At 27.1% G+C, this 22,728-nt stretch overlaps 2 protein-coding genes across 2 annotated transcripts; both read right to left on the bottom strand.

Moving 5' to 3' along the window:
- Nucleotides 1–6,035: 6,035 nt before the first annotated feature.
- LOC148226786 (acidic mammalian chitinase-like) lies at nucleotides 6,036–7,770 on the bottom strand. Its single transcript, XM_088204406.1, has 6 exons — nucleotides 7,690–7,770; nucleotides 7,480–7,617; nucleotides 7,308–7,405; nucleotides 6,954–7,216; nucleotides 6,651–6,894; nucleotides 6,036–6,583 (listed from the first exon to the last, which is right to left on the bottom strand). Exons 1-6 carry the CDS (start codon nucleotides 7,763–7,765, stop codon nucleotides 6,089–6,091), a joined length of 1,314 nt encoding a protein of 437 aa, XP_088060532.1. The 5' UTR covers nucleotides 7,766–7,770; the 3' UTR covers nucleotides 6,036–6,088.
- Nucleotides 7,771–16,368: 8,598 nt separating this feature from the next.
- Nucleotides 16,369–18,121, bottom strand: LOC148226785 (acidic mammalian chitinase-like). The gene is made up of 6 exons (XM_088204324.1): nucleotides 18,046–18,121; nucleotides 17,842–17,979; nucleotides 17,670–17,767; nucleotides 17,338–17,588; nucleotides 17,035–17,278; nucleotides 16,369–16,970 (listed from the first exon to the last, which is right to left on the bottom strand). Exons 1-6 carry the CDS (start codon nucleotides 18,119–18,121, stop codon nucleotides 16,485–16,487), a joined length of 1,293 nt encoding a protein of 430 aa, XP_088060450.1. The 3' UTR covers nucleotides 16,369–16,484.
- Nucleotides 18,122–22,728: the final 4,607 nt, after the last annotated feature.

Here is a 22,728-nt window from a genome sequence, read left to right as displayed (position 1 = left end):
AATTTCTTCCAAAAAATAATACACAAACTTGTTTTTATCCCGTATCAAATTTATATTTATTTAATTAAACAACGTTAATTTTTACAGCGTTTTTATTATTACTCAGAATTACCGCAGTGTATTTTAATTGAAAAGGCCTTATCGTCGTCAAGGATCGTACTTTATTGAAATCGAACCGAAAACGGGGGCGTAAAGGGCAACACGCCCAGGAATCTGCTGCGCGCGAGGTCCTAATTAAACTTTATTGAAAATTCATTTTTCTCCTCAAGACAAGAAGACGTGACCCAAGTGTTAACCGAGAGCAAAATAAAATCGCTTTTCGCGCCGCCAACCAATTTGGTCGGTCGCCAAACGACCGGTTACGTGACCCATCTCTATAATATAAAACAAAAACCCCTTCGGTTTTGAGCTGAGACACTTCTCCGTGAGCTTTCGCATAATTTCGGGGCAATTTCAATCAATTACCCCCGAAAAATATTTTTTACACCGTAACACATTTTGACGCAAATCATCGTATTTAAACGTAAACACGGTGCGGATTTAATAAAATCGCACGGCGGTTCTCCAAAATCTCCCGGGAGTGATTGCTTGTAATATTTTTTCGAGTGATGATTTAGTCGGCGAAAGCTCGTTCAGAGCTTACAGAAATTATCTTGTATATACTGCATATAATAAATATTACTTTCTTCATAAAATTAATCTTCAATGAAATTTTATGCGGTGATTAAGCGACGTCGATGGACACCTTTTCCGAGATGACATTACGTGTATTATTTTGATATAAAAAATATAATGAACGTAAATTATGAATTAAAAAGTGAGTGTATTCGCAAAGAAATTCGTATATTTGAGATAATGATTATGATTTTTTAAATTAACGAGCAAAAGTGCATTACGAAATAATAAATGCCTTTTTTCATATACAAATATGTATATATTATATATACGCACTTATTAAGAGTGGTATTTATTAATAATATTTTATTATTTTAGCATCATTAGGATAATTTTAATTAGACGCCATGTCGTCCTTTCATTGCTATTGAAAAAATAATATTAACATTAGGAATTATATATAATAAAATAATTTACCTTTAAACAAAATATTTCTACCTATAATCCATTAATGCCATTTAAAAATGACAACTGAAAAAAATAATACAATTAAAGTTACCTTAAAGTATAAAGCATAAAATTTGGCGACGTTCAATTGTGGCAATACGTCATATTTTTATTGTTCACCATACATATGTGTAACCATATTTCTCATTGTTTCTAATAGTTAACTGTAAATCATTAAGATTATAGCAACAAGCAAAATAATGTAACCTTCTTACCAAAAAGTAATACTGATATTTTATGGAGGATAATCAAAAGAAATCTGTTAATTTTTGTTCACAATTAATATTGTTTTTTTTTTATATTTCGAATAAATATTATTTATTATTAGAGTAACTTTACCTTTGTATTACTTTTATTAATAGTTTTCAATTAGTATGTATACCTAAAAATATTAAATGAAATTGCTAAGCCGAAATGAAATACTTATTTATATTTTTCTCATAAGGTTTGACTCTAGATTGTCAATAATACTTTTTTTGGAATAACCATGGCAAAATTTCCCACGCCGTCATATCATCCCAGCATATGAGAAGTTATAGTTATAGTTTTATTGATAAAAACTGTGAAATACTTAAAAAGAACTATTAAAAATTAAAATACTAAAATACTGTTTTAAAATCGTAAAATCTTACAATAAAATTAGATTAAATTAAAATATTTTTGGTATTTATTGTGAATTTTAAAAGAATAATATAAAAAATAGAATATTAATATAGATTTTTAATTAATATTTTTTTATTATTTTTAATTTGTGAATTTGTAAAATTCTTTGCTTGATAAAAATGTATAAATGAAAAGTTTTTAGAACAAAAACAGAAAAACATTTTTTTACTATAAAATTAATTATAGTGTATCTTTTTAAAAGTTTTTATTACAATAACTTGATTTTATGATTAGCTTATGCTTGAAAGTATAAAATTTAATATATTTCTATCATAAAATATTTTTCAGTGTTATTTCGATAATTAATCAGTATTATTTTGATACGACGTGTAAAAATACTACTTATAAATTTTATTTATTTAGGTTGCAAATAAATCCACTCATTTTTTGCTATTTTTAAGCTATGTTGGTAACCTTTTTTTAAATGACATAAAATGTTTCATTTTATTATTATTTAGCTGAGAAACAAACCTATTTTTAAAAAAATTACTTTGTTCACATATATAACTTAATTTTTCATTAGTTAAATAAATTTAAGCTAGTCGTTCCCGACGTGCGCTAATTCACACAGTAACGCGGGAACCGTCAAAAATGCGCTTGGATCAACCGCATATGTATCGAACGCGCACGTGCAAAATAACAGTAGAGAAGAAATTGGAATTTAGTTTTAAATAACGGCTTATGCAGCCGTTTTATTTCAATATTTTAAAATTAAAGTAAATAGCAACAATAGTGAACCTTTTTATTTAACTTATATTATTAAATATAGCACACAGGTACACAATGGTTTGAATATCAAAGCTTAACAAATAAATATTAAAATTAAATTTAAAAAAAATATAGAAATAATCAGGACGATCGGAAATAAAATATTAAATGACATTTATACATATAAATAGGCAACAAATTATTTATTTTTGAAATGTCTTGTACAATATCTCGCTTGCACACAGGTTAGTTGGGAGTGAGCGGCAGCGAGCGAGCGTTGGTTAGAACAGTGTAAACACCATGAATAACTCGCAACGATTCTATTTAATTGTATGTAGAACGCGAAGGTACAATTGAATACTTTCCAAGGTCATGCCGGTATTTACACACTCACTAGCTGCGATACCTCACGATAATGAGTTACCGACAGATAATATTAATTACGACTAATCATGTTTGCTGTATATATACATATAATTGCATACAAGAAGTCTCTTGTCCATTATCCATTCGTTAGGAAAGTCAAATTGATGAGATAAGTATGTTCCGTTGTCATCTTCCATACAATAATAATATTTGTGGTCGTCACTCGAATTTTTTATATATCCACTGGATTTGCACATTTGGTCCGATTCCGGCATCATTTCGTTACTAATTGTATTTTTAGTATACTTATCATCGAATCTCTGCAAAATATTATTCATGTGGTTAATTAATGAAAACCCTCCTTGATCACATTTATTATCGTAATCATCGTTATCAAGCGTGACTACAACTCCCGCAAGATTTAACAACAATACAATTTCTAATTTAATTTCAATTGATTTCTTGTCTTCATATGATAACCATTCAAGGTTCATTGAAAGAATAAGATATAGCTTCATCTATGTCCCATATCCTTTTAAAAGTAGTTAGCTCTTCAGGGCACCACTGTAAATAAATATATAATTTCATTTAATATCTTAAAATTCAAACATATCATGAAAAACTGTGTACATTCGAATAAGCGGTATTTTCTGATAATCCTTTTGTGGAAGCACCGAAGTGATGTTCATTACTGCTTTTAAGTATGTATTTGTGAATATTAAAGTCAGTGATATATGCCACAATTTTTTCTGCGGGGGCACCCATTAAAATGAATTTAGTAATACCTTGATATATATTTACTAAACTAAATTTAGGCAAAGTTACATGTTCTTTTGTTGTAGAAGTTAATATTAAAAAAATAAAATCTACTATTCTGAAAAAAATAATAAAGATTATTTGTAATATTGTAAAATCAATAGTCACCTGGAAACTTCTGAAATGTCAAAAGACAAAAATATATTGTTACTAAGAAGTAAACTGGATGAAAATATTAAATTATTTTTATCTGTTTCACGGCGAGGTTCTTTATACAGCAATATGACAAAATTTTTATGTACGTTAGATAAACTACCATAGTCTATAAAAGTATCAACCCACAATAAATTAACGCCGTCAAAACGATTCTTAAAACAAAAATCTACTATATTCTTAGCAAAGTTCCTTCTTAACTCATTGCTTTGTGATATCTTAAAAAGTATTAAAAAGTAGTTAAAATTTGAAATAAAATAATAGATATTAATAATTCATTGTTTAATTACTCTTTTTATACCATTACCGTATTTAATGCACCTGAAGTATATAAATCAGTAACAGTAAGCAATTTCTTTAAATCTTTATTCTCATCTTTCTGTGCATTCAGTGTATTAAAATCTTCTGATATAAAAAAATTATAATATTTTATAAATAAGTACATATTTAAATATATTTTTAAATAAGATCGACTAAATACCTAGCATTTTGGAAAATCTCAAAATTGAAGCATTTGTGTGCACAAATACGTATTTATATATTAAGTGAGAACAAAGATGTGTATTGATATCACTTGCTTTCAAGTCTCCAAAATAATAGAAATCACAAAATCTAAAACGTTAAATATACAAAAAAATAGTGAAAATATAAATTTTATATAATATATTTATTTACAATACTTACTTTTCGTCGTGGATGAACGAGTGTAGATTGTAACAACAAAAATTAACCCATATAAAATATGTCTTTGAAAAGACATCTTGTCATTTGACTTATACTAGAATAATTTTTTTTTCGCTTTCTGTATTTATAGGTACCTTTTATCTCATATTTGTATTAGTTTAATCATATTTTTAAGCAAACTTACGTTGTATACAATTTGTACTTAAGTATCTACACCAATCAGCTATGAATTCAAGTAATATCAATAACTTAACAATAACACAATTTTAGTGAGAAAATATGGTTTTAAATATATAAATCTTTTTTTTAATGAATTAAAAGCTATTGTTTCAATATTTTAATTCAACGAAATTAGTTAATTCATTAAATACACAATATTATGTAGTTTTACGTACAGTGTTGCTTAGGTTAGGTTTGGGTTTTAACAGCAAATGGACGTTTCGCACCTGTCAATTATTTAAAAACCAAATATTTACTGTATTAATCATTCATTATATATCAAATATTCGATCAATTTAAATTGAATTCTGCTCATTTTGTTTTAATTACTGATTATTTTATTTGATAGCAAATTTATATTCTGGCACTTTTTTGCTATCGGAGGGCAAACTTATTTTATTAAAATATTTATGCATTTTCTTATATATTTTATTTATTTATATACATCACTGTTCTGACCAACGCTCACCTGCTGATGCTTGCTTACAGCTAACTTATATAAATTTTAAAGCGTATTTATGTAGCAAATGTTTGCTACATTTAACAGGTTAGGTGCGAACGAACGGCAGCGAGCAAGTGTTAGTCAGAACAGTAAGCACCCTGTGAATAACTCTCAGCAACGAGCTTACTTAAAAAATATAATTTTATATAAACAAATAAAACATATGAACAAATTTTAGAATAAATTAAATAACAGAAATTTACCCTTATTTTAATAACGGGTCACTCTTTAATTTTTAAACTAATCATTTTTAAAAATATTTAATTATCTAATAACTAGTTTACTTGTTATGAATTGTCTCCTGATTTGACGTATTCTGTTAATAAATAATAATTAATTAATTAAATACATACCAGATACTAATAATACCATTTGTGTGTTTCTACCTCACGATACACCGAATTCATGGTTCGTAATTGGAATATTTGTATCTAGACCGTATTCTTTACAAGTTATAACAAATAAATAAATAAAATACAGAATACATATGTATGCCTTCTATCTAATTTACAATATACCATACAGAGAAAGGCAAGAAAATAGTTTAAGTATTTATTATCAACATTAAAATATGTTTTAAATAATCAGAACGAAGCAAAAATAAAATTTTAAATCCAAAAAGATAAGGGTCTGGTATTTACACATTCACTAGCTGCGGTACTTCACGATAGTGAACGACCGACAGCAAGTCTAATATTAATGTAGTGATATTTAAGTCTATTCTTATCGTACTTATATGTTTTTTCCGTTATTAAAAAATAGCAATAAATAATAACACAAACTACATAGCATGCAAAAAGATCATAATATTAAATAAACAATAAATACATTATAAAATAATAATATAAATTAAGACTAATCATGTTTGCCATATATATACATATGATTGCATACAAGAAGTCTGTTGTCCATCAACCATCCGTTAGGACAGTCAATTTGTTGAGCTAGATATGTTCCATTAGCATTTTCCATACAATAATAATATTTGTGATCGTCAATCGAATTTTTTATATATCCACTGGATTTGCACATTTGGTCTGATTCCGGCATCATTTCGTTATTAATTTTATTTTTACTATGTATAAAGGAATATTTATCATCGAATTTATGCATAATATTATTCACGTGGGTAATTAATGGAAACTTTCCTTGATTACATTTATTATCATAATCGTCGTGTTCAAGCTCCACTATAACTCCCGCAATATTTAACAACAATACAATTTCTAACTTTATTTCAATTGATTTCTTGTTTTCATATGATAACCACTCAAGTTCATTAAATGAATAAGTTATAGATTCATCTTGGTCCCATTTCTTTTCAAAAGTAGTGATATTTTCAGGACACAACTGTAAATAAATATATAATAATTATTATTATTTTCGAATATTAACATAACATACAAAAACTGTTTACTTTTGAGTAATCGATATTTTCCAATATTCCGTTTGTAGAAGCACCCAAGCGATGTTCGAAACGGTTTTTAAGTATGTATTTGTGAACACGGAAATCAGTGATAATTGTCACTATTTTTTCTGCAGGAGTTCCCATTAAAATTAATTTAGTTATACTTTGATATATATTTACTAATCGAAATCTTGGCGCAGTATTATGTTTTTCAATACCATGATGTATAAATAAAAAAATAAAATCCACTAGTCTAAAAAAAAAAATAAGGATTATTTTTTTATTAAATAATATCGTAAAATCAATAGTCACCTGACAACTTCTGGAATATCAAAAGATACAAATATGTTGTTGACAGTGAGTACATATGACGACAATGTTAAATTATTTTTAATTGTTTCGCGGCGCAGTTCTTTTAATAGCAATATGGGAAATTCTCTTTTTATGGTGGGAAAATTAATATATGCTTTAATATTATTTAGCCATAATAAATCAACGCCATCAAAACGATTTTTAATAGCAACGTCTACTATATTTTTAGCAAAATTCTTTCTTGATTCATTGTTTTGCGAGATCTTAAAAAATACCAAAGAGTATTAAAAATTTAAAATAAAATTAAATACAATAATAATTCATAATCTAAATATACACCTTTCTTAACTTTACCTTATAAAATGTTGATGAAGAAGAATATCCACCAACACTAAGCAATGTCTTTAAATCTTTATTACTATCTCTTAGTGCATTCAAAGTATTAAAGTCTTCTGATATTCAAAATTTATAATATATTTTAGACACACACGTTTAAATATATTTTAAAATAAAAGCGACTAAATACCTTTCACTTTGGTACCTATCAAAATTGACCCTTTTGCATCAACATCCACGTGTCTATATAATAAGTAGGAGCAAAGATGTGTATTGATATCGCCTGCTTTTAAATTTTTAAAATAAGTGAAATCACAAAATATAAGTTCTAAAATGTTTAATATACAAAAGATTAGTAAAAACATAAACAATAATTAATATATTTATTTATAATACTTACTTTTAGCAAAGAATGAAGAAGTATAATTTGCAACGACAAATAATAACCCATATAAAATATGTCTTTGAAATGACATCTTGTCATGCGATTAATACCAGAATAAAATTCATTTTCAGCTTTCTGTATTTATATGCATTTATTATCTCATGTTTGTATTAGTTTTATCATATATTTAAGCAAACTTGCGCTATTTACATGTTGTACGTAAGTATCTACGTCATTCAATTTTTTTTAAACTAGCTGTCGGTTCTTCACTGTCGTGAGGTACCGAAGCTAGAAAGTGTGCGTATACCGGACCCCCAACTTTTTTGGTTTTAAATATTATTTTTGCTTCCTTCTGATTTTTTCAATCAATTTTTATGTTTAATAAGTAAAATAAGACATTTTATAAGACAAGAGTATTGCAATCCTTAATACTGATATTGCATATGAATCCTATGCAGTTATTTCACTTTATATCGTTCTCATAAAAATAAGTCAAATATATTAAAAACATAATTAGACGTTGCTTTTCTAGAAATTAAGTTACAAAGTGAAATACATTTTTCATGTTCTTGCATTTTATTTTTTAAGACATATGGAACATATGCAATTAATAAAGCATCTTTAGCTAATTTAGTTGTTTTATCTTGTTATATTGCGAATTTTGAAGAGGGCAGTTGAGAAACTTTTGCAAATGATTAGAAAAATATTATTTTATCTAAACTAATAGCTGCAGGCAAGACAATTTTTTTATTGCGTGTTTATTTAATAAAAATAATTGGTACGATGAGCAATACATTTGATAGGAGAGAAACTATTTTTTTCTTAAACTAGTTTACTAATGTGCTGTTTTTAATTTACATGGTTTTATACTATCTCTAACCAAAACTTTGGTGCACATAAGACATTGTTTTACACGAAAGTCATTAATCATATTACTTTCTCCTAATTGAATTTATATATTTATTTGAAAATATTAAAAATAAGCTCAAAATAAATAATGAAATCGCTGTTTTAGAGCTTAATTTTATTATAAAAGTGTTAGCATTGAACTACATTGCACAGATATTGTAACCGAGTTGATCTTATTTCTAGCAGATTAAAATTCAATAAGCATAAACTATAACATTTTCAATAAAGCCTTTAAGATTACCTTTCAGATTGCCAATTTAGCTTTAGACCAGGACTATCATAAATAACACAATTATCTTTTTTAAAATTTCTGATGCTATTTATATATAATGCAAACACTATTTACTGGTTATCAGTTTTTTTTATATATTTTTTTTTATATGTATAAATACGATAATTGTTGTTATCTATTATAAAAAATCAAATATGTCATACACTAACTATGCAAATATATTTTAACTTTTACTGAGTTTGACAATTTATCGGCTTATCAATATTTGTTTATTTTATTTACGAAATATAATATAATATATTTATGATATTTAATTATATTGAAAAAAATTAATTAAGATCAAATTAATAAATAAAATAAAGACGTGAAAATATATAGTATGCGAAAAACTCATAAGATTGTAAAAGTATAAATAAAGAAAGATATGTTGTATAATTTTAAAATAAAATTGGAAAAAAATATACATTGTCATTTTGAGAGCTAAAATGATAAACGAAACATTATAGTTAGTGCGGTATTACCATTTCTTGTATAATATATTTATTTGTGAATGTATGATAAGTAAACCGTGTACTTGATAATATAATGATAAAGTATAAATGTAATTCTTTTTAAACGTTATTATTGAATAAATTTTATTTTAATAATGATGATAAATGAGGGTGTAATTATTGAGCCTAAATTTAGTTATATACACTTGGATATTGTAGCTCCCTAATTTGTAAAATTGTGAAAGTTTGTTTATTTATTGACCTGTGGACATATTATATGTTAGTCACTACAAATTGATTCATATATTTATTTATTGTTATTTATAAAACACAATCAACATCTATGTATAAGTAATGAGACACAAGAATAACCATTTGTATACTTGAGCAATACAGGTAGTCATTTTTTTCTCAATATATTCGAGTGATGATTACGAAATCCAAAATGGAATGTTTATCGGCGTTTTAATGCCACCACAAAATTCAAAAAGGAATGTTTATCGGTGTCTACTATGACTGAAATTCGTAGTATTCATTCGTTGAACAAAACAAAACGTTGGAAAATCGCCCGCCCTCTATTATTACTTTACGTTCATCTCAAAAATGTTTGTAAAAAATGAATTTAATTAAAAACATTGATTTTTTAAATTAAATATATTCTTTTATTATCTCAAAAAATTTTTTTAATGGTATGTATTAAATAATTTTAAATTCTTTAAATCATGTTTAGTAAATAATTCAAACGGGTTTTTATGTTTAAAACTTATTTCCAAATATTCTTATTTTATCTTGTAAAGTATTATTTCGCATCGTTTATTTTTTTAATATTAAAAAATCATACAAACACAAATAATATTTCAAAGGAGCTTGTACAGTTTTAAATATTTTAAAAAATTCACGATGCAAAATAATATTTTAAATAATTTGATACCATTAAAGGCTTAAATTAAAATCAGATCGTGCTTTAAAGGCATACAATTTTTTAAGCTTTTTAATAAACGCTTTAAAGTCTCAAAAAATATTCAGCTTAAATATGTTAAACTGATTTCTTTTTATTCTAAATTTATAAATATTTACCACAATTAGTACACATTTTCATATACATATAATATATTACTTTGGAGAGCTTTTTAGTATTCTTGAAATATTTTTGTCAATAAATCAAAACCAGTTTTTAAAAACGCCAAATAAATACAGTTTCGCTTGAAAACATTTTGACAAAGATATAACGTTTCATTTTATCATTCCAGTTGTAAAAAATACTTTGATCAATTTATTACATCATTGATTTTTTATATCGAAATATGATATTTTTATATTGACCAATATGAAGAAAAAGTATTATTATTCAACTATAAAGGTGTACGGTATGTATGTTATTAAATGTCACATAATGTGTACGTTCGCGTCTGTAAATTTAATAAATGTAGATTATTAACGTTAATAACACGCGTTTTAACGCAATGTTTTATATTATTAACTGAAATTTTATGGCGGTTTAAAGCGTAGCTGACTAACCGCATCTCGGTTGTATTTTTTAACACATTTATTATTACAAACGTATACAATTAGGCTGTTGATTTGGCCAGCTTTGGTTTTAACTTAATAACGATTTAATTATGTTCTGGTTTTATGATCCATAATATTCGGGCTCCGTCATTGAACTTAATTGAAGCCCACCTGGTAACGTATCACCGTCAAATATTTGCATTTTTACACCATCTTGAGCTTTTTGGGGTCATATTAATTTTTGTCGTCTTCTGCACTGAATTGGAAAGACACTTGCTGTACGCAGAATTAATAATATATTTCATGAATGATCGCAATTTTCAAAATTGCCCACATAACATTTATATGTAATCGGTGCTTGAACAATGTGACTTTCGTCACAGATTCGCATATAAATTAGTCGATTTTAAAATTAAAATATTTTACATACATATATGGTATGGCAATTTAATTTCTAGATTTATGCTGTAAGGGTTTCAACCACCTGCACAATTAATTAGAATTTAAAGATCGTTCTAACGATGATTTTAAAGAAACAAAAAAAGGAATTTACTCATCTCTAAGTAAAGCCACACACAGTATTTCACACGAAAATATAAAAGTGATCTTGTGACTAAACAAATACATTAATAATTGTTATCGGTTATCGCCTATAAGTACCACCTATAAAACTACTCCTTGTTTCGAAAGGACGCGCGATAGCTAGATTACACTTTCTACTCTGCGCATAATACTATTGTTATTCTACATTTGGTTACCGATCTCCGAAGTGGCTATCTGCGCCGTTTCTATTTTGAAGCATTAACACATTTCATGGGTCTGCCCAAGAATTTTCTCGCGAATTTTACATTATCATTTTAAACGATATCTTAAAAATGGCTGAGGAAAGCTGTTTAGTCATGACAAATAAAAAAAAAATACTGGTTCAAGCGACACAGCCGTTTGATGATGCTAACAGTTTTGACTAATAGTGAATGTATTTAATTGTATATATAATGTTAAAAAAAGTGTAAAAATTATGATTTCTTTTGGGTTTTGATATATGTAACGTTTTTTAATTAACAGTTTTTGCTGCTTTATTTTTGAAAAAATTCATATAAATAATTAAATTTATCTAGATTTGCTCATTTTTTATAGCTCGGCACGTAATTGTTAATAATAACTATTTGATGTCACTTTGCATGAAGGCTCCGTTTTTAATAAAAGTGCAAAATAATCTGCTACCGTGAATCGAACCCGCGGCCTCTAGATTACCAATCTAGACCTTACGGACTCCGCTATTCCGACCGTTCTCAAGCTCTGACTAAAGTTTGCAGCTAAATAATATAAAATATGACTGGGATTCCAATACCGATCAAATATAATTAAAGGGAAGGTAGGCAGGTGTTTTGTTTATCTTACCTTCAAATATCTGATAACATATTGCATATAAAGAACGGTGATGAAATACAATATACAATGAATTATTTCTTAACTTGTATCAGTGGAACTTACACAGACGATAAAGTACAAACCTAGACCATCAAAATTTATATTTCTTAGGCTTATATTTTGAACCAATATTTAAATGCTCTTCTAATTTAATAAATATTGCTAGCAAAGTATCGTTAATATCCTTTAATTTCCCTGACATAAAAAAAATATATAAAAAAACATAAAATTTTGATTCTAGGCTACAATATATATCCTTTAAAAATATCCAGCAATGTCTTAAGAATTTTTTATTGATTCTTACATACAATTTCTACCTAAAGTGAATATAAAACTAAACTTAAATTATGAGTATGGCTATAGAGTTGCTCTAGGAGTTAACACTACATAGTAAATACATATCAAGATACTACATAAAGCAGTCTCTTTTTAAAAAATTAATTAATTTATTTAATTGATGTACCCCTTATAATAGAAATAAATTTTTGTTTAAAAACATATACATATATGTACATACTTTTCATTTACTTTAATCATAAATTTCATCTAAAATCAATCGAGCAATCTTTCATCGCTTTTTTTTTATTCCCAACTAATATAGTAGCTCGCTGAGCGCCATCTGCATACTACTGATTGGCAAAAAACAGCTTCTGCAAATGATCTGATACACATCGCTAATTGCTAATGCTCTATTAATGTCTAGAGCCTTAGAATAAAATAAGAGGTAGAGATGAGTCTGTCAGTGATTAATAATACGTTTGCATGAATAGGTCGAGTCTTGGAAGAAGATTACAAATTAATTAATAACCAAATGCAAATTATTATTAATTCATACATATACATGTATACCATTGTAAAAAAAGTTGTTTCATATTTGTTAGTATGAGTGAGTAAAACTTTATTATCATGAATATATAAGTATGTATTATAGATAGTCTTTACATATACCATAATCTAATCTACATTACAAGTTAAATCGTAATCGGAGTGCACTTCGTTTATAATCAGACCTCTTCTGGCTTAAATTATATGGAATGCTAGTCAACCTGAGTGACTTCGACGCTTTTATCAATATCGTAATGTAATTTGCTCCACAGCAGAGCAAAAAACATTGCCTTAATGCATTTGCAGCGCAAAACGCATCCTTAATGTAACTCGCCTATTTGCTTGATGCACTTTTTTGCAACTGTCTGTCACTAATGCTTCTTTGGATGCATTTAAAAATATTGTAAAATAAATGTAATAACATTATTACCATAAAGCTAAATAGGTTTCGTTTTTATATCCATTATAACCATTATAAGTGAATGAGTATATTGTCCGCGAAGTGATTAACTATGGACAAGAATAAATTTAATGAATAATACCAATTAATAACAATTATAATTTATGCTAGTTATTTGTTAATAAATATATCTTGCTTTTTAATACAATTTTTATTGATGTTATAGATAAAAAAATTCAATTTAAAGTATTAAAATATATACCGCTTTATGAAATCTCGGTTATTAAAATAAATTTGAAAGCTATTAAGACGTTTGCAACGTTTGCAAACAAGTTATATTATTAATTATTTATTTAGGTGAGTCACCTTTTAAGACCTTAAATCTTTAAATCTTTTAATAGCCAAATTATTGCTTAAGTATAAATCTAAGTAAAGAATATATTGCCGATATAAGAACAACAGAAAACTTTTTTTCATGAAAATAATCATTTACATTCATGAGATTTATAGTAGAACACGATAAAAAACATTCGCATGTATGTTCATATAATGTTAGCAATATAACATATACAAAATCAATAAAAACAAAAAACTAATATAAATATTTTTATAATATTTAATTACTAACTTTACATTAACAATTTATTTACTGCAAAATTAATACTGTGAGCAACACTTTTTGAGGTAAAATACAGACTAGCTAAGCTTGAGAATATATTTAATTAATTATCTTTTAAGCAGATTTTTTTTAGATGTGTCAAGGGCAAAGCCCTGGCGTAAAGCCCGTGGGTTCAATTTTTTTGCAAAGTGCTTAATCCTTCATAAGTGATGATTTAATATCCACTGACTGGGGCGTGGCTCAAATCCATTAATATCACTAACGTCTGACAAATGGAAGAAGTATTTCGAAACTAAAACTATTTTGAGAATAATCACCATCAATAAAAAGGCATCGCCAGTATTAAAATTAAACTTTTACGTTATTATTAATATGAACAATTATCAACTGCAACCCAGTGTTGTATTAATCAATTTTTTTTATATTGTGGGCGTTTCTTCGTGACGATATTTTTTTACTAGCACGCTACAAGATTTTCAGAGAAAAGAGTTTTTGATAAACAAAACTTTTTAGATTATATGATTCATTAATATGTATATCAGCCAACTAACATATTTTAAAAAATAGTCTTTATTTATTATATTTTTTTTTGATAATAATAATAAAACATATACATATAATATGTGTAGTATCAAGAGAAGCATTTAAGCATTAACTAGACAGTCAGAAAAATTGTTTGTCATTTCCGACCACGCGCTTGTTTTTACGCCTTGATTTGATGCAACAAAATAACTCAAAAGCTTATCTTTTAATACAACATGTTTATTTTACAAAAATAAAACGTAATATTGATGTGTTTTGAGATGGTAATTATGATTTTGATATAAAAATTATTTTTAAGCATAATAAATGTTTTACAATTTTTCTATTAAAAAATAATAAATAGAACTTCATAGTTTAAGACAAATAATCGGCTTTTTAGAGATTTATTAGCGCCGATTCTGACCACATACTCATTCAGAGGCGATAACCTCCTTTGTGGCATTAAACTTCATGCTTAGCATTTGGTCTTAACCTCTTAACAACAAGGCAAACATTATTTATAAATTAGTTTTTGTTTTAAGTTATTAATAATATTTAAAAATCGTAGGAAAACAATGATTTTCAATAGTTAGTTGATATTGTATGAAGCCACAGAATATAGTTATATTAGTCATAGCCTATCCGATTATTTACTAAGTATTTTGATATACTTTCACATGAATTGATGTAGAACTACAAATATGAATTTAATATCAGTTCAACGCAGATGATATCCACCGATAACCTCCATTAAAGTTGGACGAGTCACTCTTTATAGAACGAGAGCTAGGAAATTATAACGCGTCCATAATTTACGTTGGTCCATTCGCCCACCGGTCTATCCTTATTGGGTAGTGTCTCCACCTTTGCCGATGGTATCTCACGGTCGAGATCACCATCTAGGCCGGTGCCGTGCCACAAATGCTCCTAATAACAATATAATCAACGCGATCCACAATCTATTACGCTAAATCTCACACCTTATTTGTACTAAGAAAGAGCGTTATTAAACTGTATTATTTATGTCCGAATAGAAACGATAAATCATCAAGCAGCAACGATCGGTGTTCTTGGGGCGCTGTTAACCTCGACGATCTTATTGGATAAAGGGTCATAATGAGATATACAGAAATCTGCGCGAAGATCATCTCGAAGAGATATGCGATGAAAATAATGTGGCGAATAGCAACCCTGAGTTTTAAAAAAAGGTGATAGAATTTGAAGCCAATTATATTTATTAATCACAAATTTTTAACAAAATTAATACAACGTTTGTTGGAATATGCTTCTTTAGAGTCGCATCGCACTTTTTCAAGGGAATATACATAATCAGACTCTGCAAGAATTTCCTATATGTGCAACACCTAATTACAGCTATTGCAAGACCTGGAGTAAAGGTCCTCCATATGTTCCCACCCGCTCCTTATAGTCGAGCAAAAAAAAAATAATTATGTAAAAATGCCTTTTATCTTATTTATTATTCACCATATTATTAATATCTCGAGAATAGTTTTAATATCTAATATTGACAATAAAATATTAAAAATACATTATCAGAACGAAGCAAAATAAAATTAGCGGTCCCGTATTACACACTCGCTAGCTGCGGTACCTCACGATAGTGAAAATCTGACAGCTGATCCATTAATAATATATAAATGTAAGGATATGAATTAGCTATATAAGCTAAATAAATTAATAAAATATAAAATAAATAAGTCTGTAAGTTATTTATGTTAATAAAAATATACTTGCTAAAATGTATAACACAAACTACACGGGATGCAAAAAATCATAATATTTAATAAACAATATAACACATTATTTGTTATTTATTTATAATAAGTTTTAAAATAATACTATAAATTACGACTAATCATGTTTGCCATATATATACATATAATTGCATACAAGAAGTCTCTTGTCCATCAGCCATCCGCTAGGACAGTCAAATTCATGAGCTATATATGCTTTGCCGTTGTCATTTTCAATACAATAATAATATTTGTGGTCGTCACTCGAATCTTTTAAATATCCACTGAATTTGCACATTGTGTCAGATTCCGGCATCATTTCGTTACTAATTGTATTTTTAGTATATTTATCATCGAATTTCTGCAAAATATTATTCATGTGGTTAATTAATGGAAACTTTCCTTGATCGCATTTATCATCGTAATCGTCGTCTTCAAGTGAGACTACAACTCCTGCAAGATTGAACAACAATATTATTTCTAACTTTATTTCAATTGATTTCTTGTTTTCATATGATAACCACTCAAGTTCATTGAACAAATAAGTTATAGATTCATATTGGTCCCATTTCATTTCAAAATTAGTTAGCTTTTCAGGGCACAACTGTAAATAAACATATAATTTTATTTAATATTTTAAAATATAATTACATAAAAAAACTGCTTACATTAGAGTAAGCGATATCTATATTAAATCCGTTTGTAGAAGCACCCAAGTGATGTTCGGAACTGCTTCTAAGTATATATTTTAGTACACGGAAGTCAATGATAAATGACACGATTTTTTCTACAGGGGCACCCTTTAAAATTAATTTAGTAATACTTTGATATATATTAACTAATCGTAATTTAGGCGTTGTTATAAATTTTGGATTATCAGGAATATAAAATAAAATTACGAAATCCACCAGACTGAAAAAATAAAGTAAAGATAATTTTTTAATAAATAATAATGTAAAATTAATAGTCACCTGACAAGTTTTGGAATGTCAAAAGATACAAATATGTCGGTAACAAGGAATACATTGGAAGACAGAATTAAATTATTTTTTTCTGTTTCATTGCGGAGTTCTTCCAACAGGAGTATAGGTAATCCTTCTTGTGAGGGTGAGACTCGAAATTTATCCAACCAAAACAAAAATACGCCGTCAAAACTATTCTGAATAGCAACATCTACAATATTTTTAGCGAAACTCTTTCTTGACTCCTTGCTTCGCGAGATCTGAAAAATTAACATAAAGTAGTAAAAATATTAAATATATTATTAGTTCATTGCTTAAATATACTATATTTCCAACTTTACCCTATATAATGTTAATGAAGAATTACTTTTACCAACACAAAGCAATGTCTTTAAATCTTTATTATTATCTTTCAGGGCATTCAATGTATTAAAGTCTTCTGATATACAAAATTTAAAGTATTTTATTCATAGATAAATTAAATTTTTTTTTTTAATAAAAACGACTAAATACCTTGTACTTTGGAATCTATCAAAATTGAACCATTTGTATCCACATCTACGTAGTTATATATTAAGTGAGAGCAAAGATGTGTATTGACATCGCTTAATTTTAATTTTTCTAAATAATTAAACTTACAAAATACAAGTTCTAAAAAAATACACAAAATTAATAAAAATATAAATAATAAATGATATATACATTTAAAATACTTACTCTTTGCCAAAGATAAAGGTGGGTAGATTGCAACGAAAATAAAAAACCCATACAAAATATGTCTTTGAAAAAACATCTTGCCATGCAATAGATACAAGAAATAGTTTGATTTTTAGCTTGCCGTATTTATAGGCATTTATTATCTAATATTTGTATTACTTTTATCATATTTTAAGCAAACATTCGTTTTTACAATTTGTACGTAAGTATCTACGTCATTTAAATTGTATGATTTTAGGTATGATTGTATGATTTTAATCAAATAGTACATTTAAATGACTTTAAAAAACCTACATTAATGTTAGTGTATTGAAAAAATATTCTATTTATTAAAAATAATTTTGTAGTACTGACATAAAAATAATCAAGAAAGAGTTTGTTTTCAAATGAGATACATGAATTTCAAGGATGAACTCATCTTGTCTCACAATGAGTGCTTTCTCGCAGAACCTATAAAAATCACCATAGTCATTCGCCTTTCCTAACATCTTACGTCCTACAGCTTTTTCACCTATCTCGTACAATATACAATATATCATTCGACCAAACTCTTCGTCTACTATCCCATTAATAGATTCTGGCAGACTAATTTTAAACATCAATACATTTTTCAATCAGATCTGAACCGCAGTAAATCACACAACGGCCGACATAAAGTATCCAGTGTAGGCTTTGTCCTCCCATATACAATTCCACGTTTCAGATTATTAAAATTCGGCAGTCGAACCCGAGGCATAAGCCGTAGATGGCGAACCCAACCAAAGGTTCTCCGCTAATGATATTTTTAAAGTGCCGTAGATGATTTAAGCTCCTCATTGTGTGTCCATTGATAGATTTTACTGCGACCAATAAAGTAGATGAGTTATAGTTCACCTCGTTCCGCAGACAAATATTGTCTCATCCTCCACAGTGCTGGGCGAACGAGAAAATTATCGTTCAAAGCCAAGAATCACTTTGCGCTGGCCGATCTGATTTATCTGCGTGTGTTCATTGGATTGTGAAACAAAGGCAATTACCTCGGACGTGTTTGTTCAACAATATCACAATGTGTAATGGTACGATAAATCACGAAAGCATAACGTTGAATAACGGTCAGAGTGAGGGAAAAAATTTAAATTTGTATGCTGCAAGGAAAAGTCCCAATAATCGTAATTGCATTGTAGTAGGTATTAAAAATGAAATACTAATTGACAATAGAGAAATATACTTTTTTATCCTTTTTAAGAGGACCAAGTTAGTATTTAATTAAATATCAACAGCACTGGATATTTATATCAAGAACTTTAAGAGATTAGGAAAAACAATGATTATCCATTTTTTACTAATAATAATTAAATATTTTATATATGTGACTGAAATTTTATAATAGGATTTTTAAATTAACAATATAATTTTTATGATATAAATTAAATATAAGTTTTACAAAATAAAAATATGAGTACTTAATACAATGTATTGTGAATTTAAAAATCAAGTTCAAAAACCAATATAAGATACTTAAATTATAATTTAAAAAAGTACAATAAAGTTTAATTATAAATAAAAGTTATAAGATTTTAAAAATATTAGATGATTAGCTATTTAGTAAAAATTACAATAAATGAAAAAATAGGCAATAAAATATTTAAATTGGCAGGCTTAAGAACGGTCAAAAAGCTTTTAGTCAAATTTACAGGCGTGAGAATTTAAATTTATGCTATTAAACTATGAGCCAAGGTTTCAGCGTGCGATATACAAATACATGTCTCAAACGTCTAAGACAAAAAAGGGGCTTCCTTATTGAAATAGGACACCATCGTGAGAAAACCTTTTTGCGGATTAGGTAAAATCCGTAAATCGAAATGATTAAAAGTATTTATTACGAATTACCTTTAAAAATAATAACATGTGTATTCGAGATTGCTATCCAAAATGGCCGTTCGTAATCTGTTCTAGTGGTCAACGGCAACCTGTTCCAAAAAATACTACGAAACGGCCACTCTTTTGTAATTGGCCGTCCCACCGAAAGGGGCGGAAAATAAAATCTCATATAGAAGAGGCCATACAGAAGTGCATGAAAATTACAGAGACATTTTTGGACTCCTCTATCTGAACATCAACTACGGAGCTTAAAGAATCAGAACTTCAAGATCTGTCTAAATTAGTTCTTGCGAACTTTAACCAAGAACAGGATGACCCAACTTAGCGACTCTGTAAACTTTACATATATATATGTACGTGACGATCTCAAGTATTGCACAAAAAGTATATTAAAATACTAAAATATAATTTGCAAAGTTAACGTTTGTATATTTAGAATTATTATTTAATTATTAAATAACAAAAAAAAAAAATTTATAGTGATTACAATTTTAATTTCTATAAATTTGTTCAAAATATAAACACGAGTAATGATGAATACATCGAACGTAAATCCGTATTGTTTGCTTTAAATCTAATAGTAGCGTAAACGCAAACTTGCCATCTCCTTCTAAATTATGAATAATGATGAAGTACATAGCTCTAGAACTGACTGTGTTAACGCGAATAGAGTATAGACGGTTTATTATTGCATTAAAATTATTGATGCTAAAATAAATACTTAAAATAATAAATAAATTGATTCAGAAAATAAAGATAAGAAAACGAATACATAATTTCAATTAGTATATTGATATTCCAAACCATTTTAGCTGAACTGGTAAATCGCGTTTATAATTCCACTCTTTAGATTAAGTACGTCTACTTCCTTATCACAATCGCTTGAAATAAATCCCACGATTACTACAAAATAAACATAAACTTAATTTGCATTTACCAGATATTAATTAGATAACGCAATAAAATTCCAAATGTTTTTTTGATTTAAACAGAAATCTAAAACACTAGTGTAAAAAAATGAGAACATTTTTTTATAAATCCTATATTTTCGATTCGAGATTCAATATCTCACACAAAAACATGTGTATATTTTACGATGTATACCTATGCATATATTTGGTCTGATTATACGATATCTGGACCGCTAATCGGCCGAATTATTGTACCAAAGTGTGAAATATCCCACGGTCTACAATATGCGCTCTTCGTTTCAGAGATTATCAAGCAACGTTAAAATAATATTTTCACATCCATACCATATACAGCCAGAGGCTCTTTATGGCTAAAAAATAATCTACATTATTTGCTCAGATTTTTAAATTGCTATTTAATACAACATAAAATGAGCATTAAAAATTAAGCGATAATATCGGCATACATCACGGTTTGAGCCATATTTTTATATTATTATTATTATTATTAACTTATAAATATTACATCACATACAAAATATTTTTGTAATGGTTGAATTAACTTGCTATAAAAAGTTTGCCTTTTACGTTTATATAGAAGTGCTATCGAACCAGATTAATTAAGAAAAAAAAACACGAAATGACTCACATTAAATTATATAGATTTAACTCCCCTGATTCGCCCGAACCAATTTATCCTGGTGTTAACGCGTAGGCTTTGTACTAAGTGAGAATTATGGTTCGAAGATCACTGTAATCAACGGCTATCTAAAGTGTGTTTCATACTAAGATTTGTTGTGAATAACAAGAACTTCGGCAGAAGTCTCGTCGCCATCACGAAGTCATCTCTTCGCTTCTCTGTTTCACTACAATCCGAATATTCGAATAACGCATCAGAGGTTTTTAACTGATCTTTATTAAATATATGCCTTATTATTTGTATAATATTTGTAATGAAATATTTAAAAATAATGATATGTAGATGATTATTACACAAATTCGCAAAACACAATTTAACAGCGCAGGTAGTTGTAAATTTTCCCTGGATTGTGACCTTTTTTGTTTTGCAAAATTTTACATCATCTTTATGGTATTTATAAAATTAATGATCATAACATCTAAAAACCGAAAAATAATAGACGCATACAAAAATAATTAAAATAAATTTCCTTTATTTTCGAGTTGATATTATGCAGCTGTAGACTTTCTCAATTGATAGTATCCCTTTTTTGATTTATTGAAAACAACGTAAATTGTATAATTTTGAATTTATACAAATTATTTTATAATATTTGTTTGAGTAAACGATGTTGTAGTAACTATATTTTTAAAATAAACATTTAGGTTAAATATATCAAAAGAAACTATACATTTTGTTCCTAATAAAAATGCACTTAAATTTATGTTTCATCTAAATTAATAAATGAATTTCTTTCGTTAATTTTATTTGAATTTTATTATTTGTAAAGACACCTATATCCTTACGTTAAATAATTGCTAGCTGATTTTATATTATATATTAAGATACATAAAAAAAATTATGATAATAACTGTGTACTAACATATTTTTTACTTAGTTATATAGGTTTTTGAGTACACGATAAATCCCGTAATTTTATTAATATCGGAATAATTTATAAAAGATCTTTAGCCATTCTAATTTGCTATATTTTAAATTATCAGCTATTTAAAAAATAAAACAAAAAAATAACTATAATAAGAAAATGAAAAAAAATAGCAAGGAAATAAAACATGCTTTGAACTGTAAATTTAAAATCACAGTCAATATTAAGAATTAAAATATGTTATTTATATGGCATATAACTAAGGTAGTTTAACTGATATCGTCATGTAACATATAAAATAAATATTAGATTCATAGGAGAGTGCAATAACAATTATCACATCTCAG

This window comes from Plectrocnemia conspersa, unplaced genomic scaffold (genome assembly GCF_051122295.1).
Source record: "Plectrocnemia conspersa isolate PC_06_02 unplaced genomic scaffold, ASM5112229v1 ptg000014l, whole genome shotgun sequence".
NCBI classification, from domain to species: domain Eukaryota; kingdom Metazoa; phylum Arthropoda; class Insecta; order Trichoptera; family Polycentropodidae; genus Plectrocnemia; species Plectrocnemia conspersa.
This window is presented reverse-complemented; position numbering and strand designations above follow the sequence as displayed.

Excerpts from the sequence above, each read along its gene's own strand:
- LOC148226786 (XM_088204406.1), bottom strand. The coding sequence starts at position 7,765 with ATGTCATTTCAAAGACATATTTTATATGGGTTATTATTTGTCGTTGCA. Across the intron at positions 7,618-7,689 it reads TTCTTCATTCTTTGCTAAAA|AACTTATATTTTGTGATTTC; the intron begins GTAAGTATTATA and ends TAAACATTTTAG. Across the intron at positions 6,584-6,650 it reads AAAATATCGATTACTCAAAA|TTGTGTCCTGAAAATATCAC; the intron begins GTAAACAGTTTT and ends ATTTATTTACAG.
- LOC148226785 (XM_088204324.1), bottom strand. The coding sequence starts at position 18,121 with ATGTTTTTTCAAAGACATATTTTGTATGGGTTTTTTATTTTCGTTGCA. Across the intron at positions 17,768-17,841 it reads GATAGATTCCAAAGTACAAG|AAGACTTTAATACATTGAAT; the intron begins GTATTTAGTCGT and ends TTTGTATATCAG. Across the intron at positions 17,589-17,669 it reads CTTCATTAACATTATATAGG|ATCTCGCGAAGCAAGGAGTC; the intron begins GTAAAGTTGGAA and ends TTAATTTTTCAG.